A 15,485-nucleotide genomic window follows, 5' to 3' on the forward strand; every position below is an offset into this window, starting at 1 on the left:
CTGGTCTCGCTTTGCTCGACATTTTTAATTCTAAGAGAGACAAAACTCAAATCGAATTTGAAAATCCAAGAAAATATGTTAAAGACTCGGTCTTCACTTGTTTAAATAAATTCATTAATTTTTTTAGTTTGCTTCTTATAACTTTCAAAAAGTCAATTTTAGAGAAAAAATACAACCTTAAAAATGATTTTAGGATTTTTAAACACATATACCTTTTTACCTTTTAAATTCCTTCCTCTTCTTTCCTGACAATTTAAATCAATGTTCAAGTCAATTTTTTTTTTTTTTATTGTAAAGAATAATAAATACATTTTAATTGAATTCTTCATTTTAGCTTCTGTTTTTTCGACGAAGAATATTTGTGAAATATTTCTTCAAACTTATTATGATTCAAATTCAAAAAAATTATTCCGGCAAATCTAGAAAATCTGTAGAATCAAATTTAAATCTTATTTCAAAGTCTTTTGAATTTCTTTTAAAAATTTTGCTCTGGAAAATCTATAAGAAATAATGATTTGTCTTTGTTAGAAATATAGCTTGGTCCAATTTGTTATATATTCAAACAAAGTGTAGATTGGATTTTAACCTATTTAAAACATGTCATCAAAATTCTAAAATTAATCTTAATCAGGAAAAATTAGTAATGATGTTCCATAAATTATTTTTTTATTTTTTCAAAAAGATTCGAATTAGCTAGTTTTTCTCTTCTTTTTTTCGGTTGAATTTTGAATTTTAAAGAGTCGAAATTGAAGATAAACTATGTTTCAAAATTTAATTGTCATTTTTTTCATGCTTTCTCCTCTTTTAAACCGTTCAATTAAGTGTAAATATCATTAATTATTAATAATAACATAGAGTTAAAGGTAAATTGAGCAAATTGGCTATTTCTGGCAATTTATTTAAGTGTGTATCAAACTGGTAGCCCTTCGCATTAATCAGTACCCAAGAAGTAGCTCTTGCTTTCAAAAAGGTTGGTGACCCCTGGCGTAGAATGTTCTGGGCTTCAGACATGATTTTATTTCAGAATTCCTTGAGAGAAAAAACGCCTGGTTAGGCTTTGGCATGTAAAGTTAAAGTTAAAGTACTTCCTTGCTTTACAGCTATGTTGTTATTATGCTGTTTGTTACTTATGTATGTTATGTTGCAGCTATTTAAAATAGTTTTCTCGATTTGTTCTGGCCTGAAATAATTTGGCCCTTTGAAACATATCTTTGTCTTTGTGTGTTGTATGTAGACCACATTGCTTAGCAGAGTTCAGTCAAGTTGATCAACACATTGTATTATTCTCCAGTGCAATAACAGTACTCAAATGAAGGCTAAAAGGGCATTAATGGGAGCTTTAAAAAAAAGAAGTAACTAAATAGTTACTTTTCACAGTAACGCATTACTTTTTGGTGTAAGTAACTGAGTTACTTTTGAAATAATGTAACTAGTAACTGTAACTAGTTACTGGTTTTCAGTAACTAACCCAACACTGTTGATAAATGGTTTTGGCTTTGCATAGTAGAGTTTTAACTTGCACTTACAGATGTAGCGACCAACTGTAGTTACTGACAGTGGTTTTCTGAAGTGTTCCTGAGCCCATGTGGTGATATCCTTTACACACTGATGTCGCTTTTTCATGCCGTACCGCCTGAGGGATCAAAAGTCCGTAAATTCATGGCTTACGTGCAGCGATTTCTCCAGATTCTCTGAACCCTTTTGATGATATTACGGAGTGTAGATGGTGAAATCCCTAAATTCCTTGCAATAGCTGGTTGAGAAATGTTGTTCTTAAACTATTGGACAATTTGCTCAGGCATTTGTTAACAAAGTGGTGACCCTCGCCCCACCCTTGTTTGTGAATGACTGAGCCTTCCATGGAAACTGCTTTTATACCCAATCATGGCACCCACCTGTTCCCAATTAGCCTGTTCACCTGTGGGATGTTCCAAATAAGTGTTTGGCGAGCATTCCTCAACTTTCTCAGTCTTTTTTTGCCACTTGTGCCAACTTTTTTTAAACACATCAAATTCCAAATGAGCTAATATTTGGCATCAAATTCCAAATGAGCTAATATTTGCAAAAAATAAAGTTTTCCAGTTCGAATGTTAAATATCTTGTCTTTGCAGTCTATTCAATTGAATATAAGGATTTGCAAATCATTGTATTCTCTTTTTATTTACAACTTAAACAATGTGCCAACTTCACTGGTTTGGGGTTTTGTACACTGATGTTACATCCATGATGTCGTTCACAACAACAACACAACAGATGAGATGACAACATTTCACGCACATAAATATAAATGTCCCTGATATTCTGCCTTTAACAGCAGATTCCATTTTATTGACTCCACAGAAATCCTACAGCTTACTCTTGAGTTTAGTGATGATTGAATATGTCTACTAGTGTATCTAGTAGACATATTCTGTATTTAGATACTTTTCTGTGCTTTTCTAAATAAAGGGGACCACAAAAAATGGCATTATTGGCTTTATTTTAACAAAAAATCTTAGGGTACATGAAACATATGTTTATTATTGCAATTTAGTCCTTAAATAAAATAGTGAACATACTAGACAACTTGTCTTTTAGTAGTAAGTAAACAAACAAAGGCTCCTAATTAGTCTGCTGACGTATGCAGTAACATATTGTGTCATTTATACACCTATTATTTTGTCAACATTATGAGGGACAAACTGTAAAAAATAGATTTTTAATCCACTTGTTCATTTACTGTTAATGTCTGCTTATTTTCTGTCTTAACATGTTTTATCTACACTTCTGTTCAAATGTAATAATCACTTAAACTTCTGTTGTTTGGATACTTCACATTAGTTTTGGATGATACCACACATTTAGGTATCGATCCGATACCAAGTAGTTACAGGATCATACATTGGTCATAATTTAAGTCCTCATGTGTCCAGGGACGTATTTCCTGAGTTTATAAACATAATGATTTTTTTTTAAAGGAAAAAAGATTTTGTGACAATAAAAATTATCGAAGTAATCATAGTAGTATCGACCAGATACACTCCTGTACTTGGTATCATTACAGTGGATGTCAGGTGTAGATCCACCCTTGGCATTTGTTTACATTGTGACGCCGGTGAGCTATCGTATCCTCCTACGGTGTGTAGTGAAGCATGTTTAGCTATTCCTCGTCCTCCAGTGATAATGCTACATGTAAGAAACGTACTTTATTTGTCGCCATGGAGGCGAGGATTAGTGTCTTAAAGCACCTCTTCCTGAGGGCGTTTCAGTGTTATAACGTCACCTTTATCTGCGTCCGTTCTCCCTTTTCTGTCTACACACCGTGTCTGCTTGTAAGTACTCTGTGTGTGTGCGCTGCCGAACATGCTCCTCTGCTCGTAAAACCAGCAATCCAATCAGCTCTGACTAGTCTACAGTCCAGGTGTTGTACAATCCAATCAGCTCTGACTAGTCTATAGTCCAGGTGTTGCACAATCTAGTCCAGGTGTTGCACAATCTAGTCCAGGTGTTGTGCAATCGGATTGTGTATTTGCTGCCTGTTCAGATCTTATTCACATGTAATGACTGACAGTTGACTAAAACGTGATTGTCATGTCACACACTGACCACTAGGTGGCAAACTAAACGCAAGCTGAATCAACCTTGCCCTTTTGTCATAAAAAGATGATCCAATGATAACATGATCAATGATAAAATGATACCATAAAAACATGATCCAATGATAACATGATCAATGATAAAATTATATCATAAAAAGACGATCCAATGTTAAAATGATCAATGATAAAAGTATACCATAAGAAGATGATCCAATTATAACATGATCCAATGATAGCATAAAAAGATGATCAACGATAACATGATAAATGATGACATGCCATAGAAAGATGATCCAATGATAACATGATCCATGATAACATGATACCATAAAAAGAAGATCCAATGATAACACAGCATAAAAAGATGATCCAATGATAACATCATAAGAGGATACCATAAAAAGGTGATCCAATGATAACATGATCAATGATAACATGATACCATAAAAAGATGATCCAATGATAACATGATCATTGATAACATGATACCACAAGAAGATGGTATCATGCGTGTCCTCATGAGGGTCACCTTGTACCTAATGAAGTGGCCACAGTGAAGGCGTGTAACGCTGGTTATATTATGATGGTTATATTATTACTTCCGCTAGGTGGCAGATGTTGGAAGGTCCAACACAGCGTCACTTTGAAATTGTAAATAGAAACAGCAAAAGCGAAATGACATCCAAGTGGAAAGGGAAAAGGCGACTGTAATGCTTTAAAGTTGTTTTTATTTCTTGTAGGCTATAATCGGTCAACAGCAGTTCGATGATGTCACTTCCGCTAAATGACTTCCTGTTGGTTGACTTCCGGTATTCGTCTAAAAGCGATTCGTACATGTTGCTGTCTTCTGTCATAATATCCGCTGCCATCCTACACAAAGCAGCGTAGAAGCAATGGCGTAAGTTGTCTTTAACAAGTTAAGAACATGTCAGACATGTAATAGTGCCGATATGTTGAATAGAATTGTCGAATTAGATCAAACGTGTTCAAGTCATTCAGGCGGGCGGCGGTCTCCCTCTGCTGGACATTTTGGGACATTACAGTTACATTTTGTATGTCATAGTAGACAAATATGTAGAGAGACAATAATAAGTATGTTTATATCGCTTTATTTTTTCAGTTTTTCACCGTCATGTCTATGAAGGAATGTCACAAGTACACCAAATAAGTAAGCTTACTCATGATTTCAATCATATTAAATAATTAAATCTAACTCTCAAGTGATAAGAAACCATCACAAAGAATATTATTCATCAGACTGATTAGAAAAATCAGCACTAACCTGATATACTGCATAAGAAGGGATTCATAAATAACTTCAATATAATCATGCTGTGCTAAAATACGCTAAATTATTAATGAATATATTCCTTAACTGTCACTAATATTGAAGTGCAAATACAATACAGGTTTACCACTTTAGTCATCATTTTTGCACTTAAGAAACTTGTCCTTGACTTTAGCGCCAGATTTTTTTTGCCGTGGTGTATAAAGAGAGCACGGCCAACTAAACATTTAATGGCAGCAACACATTGCAAAAAAGTTGTCACAGTTTGGGAACTGAGGAGACACATCTTTGAAGCTTCTCAGGTGGAATTATTTTCCATTCTTGCTTGATGTACAGCTTAAGTTGTTCAACAGTCTCCGTTGTGCTATTTTAGGCTTCATAATGCGCCACACATTTTCAATGGGAGACAGGTCTGGACTACAGGCAGGCCAGTCTAGTACCCGCACTCTCTTACTATGAAGCCACGTTGATGTAACACGTGGCTTGGCATTGTCTTGCTGAAATAAGCAGGGGCGTCTACTATAACAAAAAAACATTTACTATAACAAAATAGTTGTAATTTACATATATTACCAAGCTTATTGGTGTGTTTAGTGGGACTGGCCAAAGTTAATTTGAAGAAAATGTGGTAGTTTATCAATCAATTAATGTTTGTGCGTCACGGACCGGTGGTTGGGGACCACTGCCTTAGAGCGTAGGTTGGAACTGTAACTAAGTGTACAGCCCAATACGTCTCTCCTCATTGAGCTAAATTGAACTCTGTCTCTGCATGATTCCTTGCTTGTCTGTTTAATAGATGTCATCAGTGTTTGAACCTGACATACCCGAAATTCCCTAACTCCATTTACAAACCCCGTTTCCATATGAGTTGGGAAATTGTGTTAGATGTAAATATAAACGGAATACAATGATTTGCAAATCCTTTTCAACCCATATTCAATTGAATGCACTACAAAGACAACATGTTTGATGTTCAAACTCATAAACTTTTTTTTTTTTTTACAAATAATAATTAACTTAGAATTTCATGGCTGCAACACGTGCCAAAGTAGTTGGGAAAGGGCATGTTCACCACTGTGTTACATGGCCTTTCCTTTTAACAACTCAGTAAACGTTTGGGAACTGAGACGTCACATTTTTAAGCTCCTCAGGTGGAATTCTGGACTCTCACTATTATGTTAGGTCCACTATGGACTGGACTCTCACTATTATGTTAGATCCACTATGGACTGGACTCTCACTATTATGTTAGATCCACTATGGACTGGACTCTCACTATTATGTTAGATCCACTATGGACTGGACTCTCACTATTATGTTAGATCCACTATGGACTGGACTCTCACTATTATGTTAGATCCACCAAGGACTGGACTCTCAGTATTATGTTAGATCCACTATGGACTGGACTCTCACACTATTATGTTAGATCCACTATGGACTGGACTCTCACTATTATGTTAGATCCACTATGGACTGGACTCTCACTATTATGTTAGATCCACTATGGACTGGACTCTCACTATTATGTTAGATCCACTATGGACTGGACTCTCACACTATTATGTTAGATCCACTATGGACTGGACTCTCACTATTATGTTAGATCCACTATGGACTGGACTCTCACTATTATGTTAGATCCACTATGGACTGGACTCTCACTATTATGTTAGATCCACTATGGACTGGACTCTCACTATTATGTTAGATCCACTATGGACTGGACTCACACTATTATGTTAGATCCACTATGGACTGGACTCTCACTATTATGTTAGATCCACTATGGACTGGACTCTCACTATTATGTTAGATCCACTATGGACTGGACTCTCACTATTATGTTAGATCCACTATGGACTGGACTTTCACACTATTATGCTAGACCCACTCAACGTCCAGTTCCTTCAGGAATTGCCTCATTTAGTTTTCTACAATAGTTTGTTTTTGCACAGAACTGCAGACAATATATTTTGCATTAGGTCTTTTATTTATTATTAAGCTACTTGAAATGGGAATCCTACGGCCTGATGGATGTTTTAAGGTTGGCAAAGCCCAGCACTTCCATGCTGATCTCTTCGTCACGGTTATGTTTCCCAAACCACATGAAGTCCCCTTCCCCCGGCGCCGTAGCCGTCTTCTCGCACTTCGTCTTGTGGTCGCGCGGGAAGCGCCTGGTGGCGGTGGTATCCTCCACGGTCGGCTGCGTGGCGTAGTCGGCCCGGTAGATGGAGTCGCCCACTTTGACGCTGCCTTTGCGGCCGTCGTGGCACAGGCAGAAGTGGGATCTGTGCATGCTGGCGTCCTGCGGGCACTTTCTGCGTCCCGCGCCCTGGCATGCCACGTGGCAAAACGTTGGCTTTTAAGGCGTAAAAGCGAAACACAACATGCACGGTTTCGTACTCACGTCGTCGAAAACGATGATATTGTCGTGGAGGGAAAGCCTGTTGTTGATGTCTGACACTGGATATGTCCTGGTTTTCTGTCAAACAGGAACACCATCAGATTTATTTATTTAAAATATATACATATATCAATGCAGGTCAGCAGAATTGCTAGGATTGTTGTTTTTTTTTGGGACTTGTTGCTAGGCAGAGGTCAATCACTCATAACTACAACCTAGGGACCAACAATTGGTTAAATCTGCAAGTAGTTGACATTATTATTTTGCATTACAGGGCTATTTTCTAATGTTCATATGCCAACCTATCAGCATTATATGAACTACGAGACAAATGTAGAGTATGTATACCCCTCTGTATTCTGTATAAAATGTATTTTGAGAGGTAAAACGTGTCCCAATAGTGACTGAAAATGTCCTTTATAGAATGTGTGTATCCTCACTCTGAAAAAGGCCCTGATTTATGGATCTTTGTGTGGAATTGACTTTTGATTATTAATTAAATGGGGTGCACTACTTGGGTGCCACCAGCGAAGGCGCTGTTGAGTCAGCCTCAACTAGCTTTTGAGTTATTAACGCCTTCAAGGGTGTCAAACTCGTTTTTATTGAGAGCCACATCGGAACAGTGAATTTATATTCATAAACGTATAATAGCATACTTGCCAACCCTCCCGTTTTTAGCGGGAGAATCCCGGTATTCAGCGCCTCTCCCGACAACCTCCCGGCAGAGATTTTCTCCTGACAAACTCCCGGTATTCAGCCGGAGCTGGAGGCCACGCCCCCTCCAGCTCAATGCGGACCTGAGACTGAGTGGGGACAGCCTGTTTTCACGTCCGCTTTCACACAGTATAAACAGCTTGCCTGCCCAATGAACGGAGAAGTTAAACAGGACAATACTGCCATCTAATGGATAGCCACCGGAACACTGAAATTCAAGTTTTTTTGTTTTTTTTCTATGTAAATAAAATAAATATATATATATATATATATATATATATATATATATATATATATATATATATATATAGCTAGAATTCACTGAAAGCCAAGTATTTCATACATATATATATATATATATATATATATATATATATATATATATATATATATATATATATATATATATATATATATATATATATATATATATATATATATATATATACATATATATATATATATATATACACATACATACATACATACATACATACATACATACATACATATATATATATATATATATATATATATGAAATATAAATGAAATACTCGAGTTGGTGAATTCTAGCTGTAAATAACCACGCCCCCAACCCCCCCCCCCCCCCCCACCCCCAACCAAGCCCCCACCCCCACCCCCTACCCCCCACCTCCCGATATTGGAGGTCTCAAGGTTGGCAAGTATGTAATAGCCTCGTTACACAATTCGCTAATTTTTTCCAAATGTTTTTTTTTTAGTTTAATGGATGACTTGCTTCGAACTTGTAAGTCAAAGTGAAAAGCAAATATTTCATGTATTTTCCGTACTTTTTTCCAATGCTTTGGACCCTGCGGCTTATAAAACGGTGCGGCTAATTTATGGATTCCTTTCCTTCGTTTTGTTTTCAACAAACAGACGCTGAAAATGTGTTTTATTGTTTGTGCTATGGCGCCATCTTTTGGGTGAGCTTGCGCACTGCAGTGTTGAACGTCTACAGTGCCTTGAACCGGAAGTACAAATGCCGTTCCGCCTACTAGTTTGTCCATAGCCTTTCTACTCGTATGGTTTCATCATTCGTCACTCCAAACAACATTTGTAAGTTTTACAATATAACTAAAACTGTTCATACTTACTAAACCGTCACATGTTTGATCGGAGTGTTTTCATGCATATTTGTACATGCTATCGTAATGTAATCAACCTATAGACATGTCTGTGTTAGAATTATTATCTTACGATGGCATTCTTTTTGTATGGTTTCAGTTTCACAAATTCCTCAGTAAATCCACCAAAACGTCACCGTGGAGTTATTGAATCTGTTCAGCTGATTGGAGAGCTAGCTTCTGCAGCTAGTGGGTCCATGACCATGACTTCTGTTTTGTCTGATCAGCCGTTTTACTGCCGTGTTACACGCATCATTTAAGGTATGTAAATAAACCGGTGTAAAAAAAAAACTCATTTTACAACGTATATATTTGCGGCTTAGAGTCCGGTGCGTCTAATATAATGACGAATATTTTTTCCTATACAAATTTAGTGGGTGCGGCTTAAATACCGGTACGCTATATGGTCCGGAAAAAACGGTAAGTATTCACAAATTCCTCAGTAAATTCACCAAAACTTTACCATGGAGTTATTGAGTCTGTTCAGCTGATTAGAGAGCTAGCTTCCGCAGCTAGTGGGGTCCATGACGATGACTTCTATTTTGTCTGATCAGCCGTTTTACTGCCGTATTACACGCATCATTTAAGGTATGTAAATAAACATTTGCAAAACCTTTCTGTGGAAAAACAACTAATTTTAAACCGTATATATCTGCGGCTTATAGTCCGGTGCGGCTAATATGACAAATATTTTTTCCTATACAAATTTAGTGGGTGCGGCTTAAATACCGGTACGCTATATGGTCCGGAAAAAACGGTAAGTATTCACAAATTCCTCAGTAAATTCACCAAAACTTTACCATGGAGTTATTGAGTCTGTTCAGCTGATTAGAGAGCTAGCTTCCGCTGCTGGTGGGGTCCATGACGATGACTTCTGTTTTGTTTGATCAGCCGTTTTACTGCTGTGTTACACGCATCATTTAAGGTATGTAAATAAAACTTTCTGTGTAAAAAAACCCTAATTTTACAACGTATATATCTGCGGCTTATAGTCCGGCTATAGTGCGCTAATATGACAAATATTTTTTTCTACAAAAATTTAATGGGTGCGGCTTAAATACCGGTATGCTATATGGTCTGGAAAAAACGTTACGTATTTACAAATTCCTCAGTAAATTGACCAAAATGTCACTGTGGAGTTATTGAGTCTGTTCAGCTGATTAGAGAGCTAGCTTCCGCAGCGAGTGGGTCCATGACGATGACTTCTGTTTTGTTTGATCAGCCGTTTTACTGCCGTGTTACACGCATCATTTAAGGTATGTAAATAAACATTTGCAAAACCTTTCTGTGTAAAAACAACACATTTTAAACCGTATATATCTGCGGCTTATAGTCTGGTGCAGCTAATATGACATTTTTTTCTACAAAATGTAGTGGGTGCGGCTTAAATACCGGTACGCTATATGGTCCGGGAAAAAAACACCAAGTATTCACAAATTCCTCAGGAAATCCACCAAAACGTCACCATGGAGTTATTGAGTCTGTTTAGCTGATTGGAGAGCTAGCTTCCGCAGCTAGTGGGGTCCATGATGAAGACTTCTGTTTTGTCTGATCAGCCGTTTTACTGCCGTGTTACACGCATCATTTAAGGTATGTAAATAAACATTTGCAAAAACTTTCCGTGTCAAAAAAAAACATAATTTTACAATGTATATATTTGCGGCTTATAGTCCGGTGCGGCTAACATAATGACAAATATTTTTTCCTATACAAATTTAGTGGGTGCGGCTTAAATACCGGTACGCTATATGGTCCGGAAAAAAACCGCTAAGTATTCACAAATTCCTCAGCAAATCCACCAAAACGTCACCGTGGAGTTATTGAGTCTGTTCAGCTGATTGGAGAGCTAGCTTCTGCAGCTAGTGGGGTCCATGACCATGACTTCTGTTTTGTCTGATCAGCCGTTTTACTGCCGTGTTACATGCATCACTTAAGGTATGTAAATAAACATTTGCAAAACCTTTCCGTGTAAAAAAAAACATAATTTCACAACGGCTTATAGTCCGGTGCGGCTATTAAGACAAAAAAACAATTCTACAAAAATGTAGTGGGTGTGGTACGCTATATAGTTCGGAAACAACGGTAAGTATTTATTTAGATGTTAATTGAAGTGATGGGCCATATCTGGCTCCCGGGCCTTAAGTTTGACACCGGTGACCTACATCGACACTATAACACAACGCTGGTATGGAAACAGGAGTTCAGAACTTTCAGAGATTGCCTCATTCCAATAAAAACAGCAATCCACCCTTTAAATTCCATCAGACTCGGCCTACACTGACGCCGAGCGTGTAGTTGTTTGCATACGTACGTGCTCGATCCGCACTTTCGGAAAGCGTTCGAAGTCGAAGGCCTGTGGCAGCGAGTCGGTCACTTGGGTCAGCATGAGCCCGGTGCTGGTGGACAGCTCGCGATTCCTGCCCTCGGTCTGCGGCACATCTGGGTGAGGAAACTTGAGGAGAAACGTTACAAGGCGACGCCGGACACTACATTAGGTACACCTCTACAGTGCAAGATATTAGTGGTATTCACTGATGTGGGTTTTCAACAACAATTGGACAATTGCATTTGAAGGATTTTGCGTGTTTACAAAACAGATTATTAAATTATTTGAGGGAAGAAAAAAAAAGAGGTCTTACCCATTTGGCGTCGTTGCCCTTGGGAGAATAATGCCGCTTTCCCCTTTTGATCATTTTGGCAGACATTTCGGCCTCCTGGGTTTTACCAAAACACGCAGACATCGGCACACGCACCACCTAGTGAGCTTTCCAGCCCAGTAAAGCCCTGGTAACTATGGAAATGTGCTGCCAAAACAAACAAGGTGAGCTCAGTTAGCCACGCCGGTGGTGAACTGCAACGCAAAAGGGACAAAATGTTATCTGCAGTCCCGGATTACTGACGCACTATTGACTCCATGGTCAGTTGCAATTAATGGGAGGTTTGCAAACACTATATAGTACAGAGCTAGACACATATTTTAACTCGGGGGACACATTGAGGGAATAAAATGTGTCTGGGGGGGCCAATGTGTATGTGTGTATAAATGATATGTACACATAGCTATAAAAATCTGCTGTCCAGTATGTGTTTGGGTCCCTTTTTTTCCAGGAACACTAATACCAAAAGTCACAATGTCCACCTCAAAAAAAAGGAATGGAATTTTACAGTTTTTTACTGAATGGGACACCCAAAATGTACATGAAAATAAAGAAAGTGGGATTTACAATATTAACTACCAACAATAAAACACTGAATATTAACAACATATGAACGTCGCTCCTCTTTTACTGAGATTTACAATATTAACTATGAACAATAAAACACTGAATATTAACAACATATGAACGTCACTCCCCTTTTACGTGGGATTTACAATATTAACTATGAACAATAAAAGGCTGATTAACAACATATGAACGTCGCTCCTCTTTTACGTGGGATTTACAATATTAACTATGAACAATAAAACAATGAATATTAACAACATATGAACGTCGCTCCTCTTTTACGTGGGATTTACAATATAAACTATGAACAATAAAACACTGAATATTAACAACATGAACGTTGTTCCTCTTTTACGTGGGATTTACAATATTAACTATGAACAATAAAACACTGAATATTAACAACATGAACGTTGTTCCTCTTTTACGTGGGATTTACAATATTAACTATGAACAATAAAACACTGAATATTAACAACATGAACGTTGTTCCTCTTACGTGGGATTTACAATATTAACTATGAACAATAAAACGCTGAATATTAACAACATATGAACGTCGCTCCTCTTTTACGTGGGATTTACAATATTAACTAAAACATCAAACTAAATATTAACAATTGAACGTAGCTCCTCTTTTACGTAGGATTTTCAATATTAACTATGAACAATAAAACACTGAATATTAACAACATATGAACGTCGCTCCTCTTTTACGTGGGATTTACAATATTAACTATGAACAATAAAACACTGAATATTAACAACATGAACGTTGTTCCTCTTTTACGTGGGATTTACAATATTAACTATGAACAATAAAACGCTGAATATTAACAACATATGAACGCTGCTCCTCTTTTACGTGGGATTTTCAACATTAACTATAAAAAATCAAACTAAATATTAACAATTGAACGTCGCTCCTCTTTTACGTGGGATTTACAATATTAACTATGAACAATAAAACAATGAATATTACAACATATGAACGTCGCTTCTCTATTATGTGAGAATTACATTATTAAAACTATGAACAATAAAACACTGAATATTAACAACATATGAACGTCGCTCCTCTTTTACGTGGGATTTTCAATATTAACTATGAACAATAAAACACTGAATATTAACAACATATGAACGTCGCTCCTCTTTTACATGGTATTTACGATATTAAATCTATGAACAATAAAACAGATTAACAACATATGAACGTCGCTCCCCTTTTACTTGGGATTTACAATATTAACTATGAACAATAAAACACTGAATATTAACAACATATGAACGTCGCTCCTCTTTTACGTGGGATTTTCAATATTAACTATGAGTGTTAGAATAATTGTATCTAAGTTATCACAAAACTTTGTTTTACATTGAGTTCTCGGCGAGAGGACAAAAGCTGTCTTTAATCCTACCAATCAAAAAGCTTGTAAAACTCCACCGTGTAGGATGGGAAGCAACATGAAGGTTTTCTGTTTCTTTCATGTATTGCAATTCACAGAAAGATATTGTTTGACCCAAGAACTACACAGCGGAGAGGAAGCAGGGCCTGACTCCCCTCCAGGCACCGCTTGTTTGAACTGTTTCACGACCTTTTCTTTGAACTGTTGTAACCAAAGGTGACGGCTGTTTACGACCCACGTCCCTTAGAAACAGCTGTTGCCATGTAATCAGGGAAAGTCCAAATAAAAGAGGTGGCGTACAATCTTTCGCCAGAGCGTGGTGAGACAATCTTTCGCCAGAGCGTAGTGGAGACTGTGCAAGAGTACAGCCCAGACGTCTTTCCTCAAATTGAGCCAAATTTAATTCTGTCTGTTTTAATTCCTTGCTTCTTGTCTTGTTTAATAGATGTCATCAGTGTTTGAACCTGACAATGAGCAATAAAATATTGAATATTAACAACATATGAGCGTCGCTCCTCTTTTACTTCTCAGACCAGCTCCTCAATAGACATATTGTACAATCAAGCAAACAAAAATGTGACAAACAGCATAATATGAATGCAAAGTGTAATAAACACCTACAATATGATATATTATCACTTTTATGCAGAATTTTGTTGCAAAAAAATCGGTATCTGACACACACTGTTCTGAAAACAAAAAGAAAGTAGGATTTACAATATTAACTATGAACAATAAAACACTAAATATTAACAATATATGAAGGTCGCTCCTCTTTTAAGTGGGATTTACAATATTAACTATGAACAATAAAACACTGAATATTAACAACATATGAACGTCGCTCCTCTTTTACGTGGGATTTACAATATTAACTGTGAACAATAAAACACTGAATATTAACAACATATGAACGTCGCTCCTCTTTTACATGGCATTTACAATATTAAAACTATGAACAATAAAACACTGAATATTAACAACATATGAACGTCGCTCCCCTTTTACTTGGGATTTTCAATATTAACTATGAGTGTTAGAATAATTGTATCTAAGTTATCACAAAACTTTGTTTTACATTGAGTTCCCGGCGAGAGGACAAAAGCTGTCTTTAATCCTACCAATCAAAAGGCTTGTAAAACTCCACTGTGTAGGATGGGAAGCAACATGAAGGTGTTCTGTTTCTTTCATGTATTGCAATCAACAGAAAGATATTGTTTGACCCAAGAACTACACAGCGGAGAGGAAGCAGGGCCTGACTCCCCTCCAGGCACTGCTTGTTTGAACTGTTTCACGACCTTTTCTTTGAACTGTTGTAACCAAAGGTGATTGCTGTTTACGACCCACGTCCCTTAGAAACAGCTGTTGCCATGTAATCAGGGAAAGTCCAAATAAAAGAGGTGGCGTACAATCTTTCGCCAGAGCGTGGTGAGACAATCTTTCGCCAGAGCGTAGTGGAGACTGTGCAAGAGTACAGCCCAGACATCTTTCCTCAAATTGAGCCAAATTTAATTGTCTGTTTTAATTCCTTGCTTCTTGTCTTGTTTAATAGATGTCATCAGTGTTTGAACCTGACAATGAGCAATAAAATATTGAATATTAACAACATATGAGCGTCGCTCCTCTTTTACTTCTCAGACCAGCTCCTCGATAGACATATTGTACAATCAAGCAAACAAATATGTGACAAACAGCAAAATATGAATGCAAAGTGTA

At 37.0% G+C, this 15,485-nt stretch overlaps 1 protein-coding gene across 1 annotated transcript; it reads right to left on the reverse strand.

The window, feature by feature from the left end:
• Positions 1–6,852: 6,852 nt before the first annotated feature.
• LOC133657620 (uncharacterized) lies at positions 6,853–15,435 on the reverse strand. The gene is made up of 4 exons (XM_062059174.1): positions 11,773–15,435; positions 11,445–11,585; positions 7,277–7,351; positions 6,853–7,201 (listed from the first exon to the last, which is right to left on the reverse strand). The coding sequence occupies exons 1-4, from the start codon at positions 11,872–11,874 to the stop codon at positions 6,890–6,892; spliced, it is 630 nt and encodes a 209-aa protein (XP_061915158.1). The 5' UTR covers positions 11,875–15,435; the 3' UTR covers positions 6,853–6,889.
• Between the last annotated feature and the right edge of the window lie 50 nt (positions 15,436–15,485).

Source organism: Entelurus aequoreus, linkage group LG09 (genome assembly GCF_033978785.1).
Source record: "Entelurus aequoreus isolate RoL-2023_Sb linkage group LG09, RoL_Eaeq_v1.1, whole genome shotgun sequence".
NCBI classification, from domain to species: Eukaryota; Metazoa; Chordata; class Actinopteri; order Syngnathiformes; family Syngnathidae; genus Entelurus; species Entelurus aequoreus.

Bases quoted from the DNA above. Each gene is read 5' to 3' on its own strand.
- LOC133657620 (XM_062059174.1), bottom strand. From the start codon at position 11,874: ATGTCTGCGTGTTTTGGTAAAACCCAGGAGGCCGAAATGTCTGCCAAA. The intron at 7,352-11,444 runs GTACGTATGCAA...CCTGTTTGACAG, and splicing joins CGAAAGTGCGGATCGAGCAC to AAAACCAGGACATATCCAGT. The intron at 7,202-7,276 runs GTGAGTACGAAA...GTGGCATGCCAG, and splicing joins ATATCATCGTTTTCGACGAC to GGCGCGGGACGCAGAAAGTG.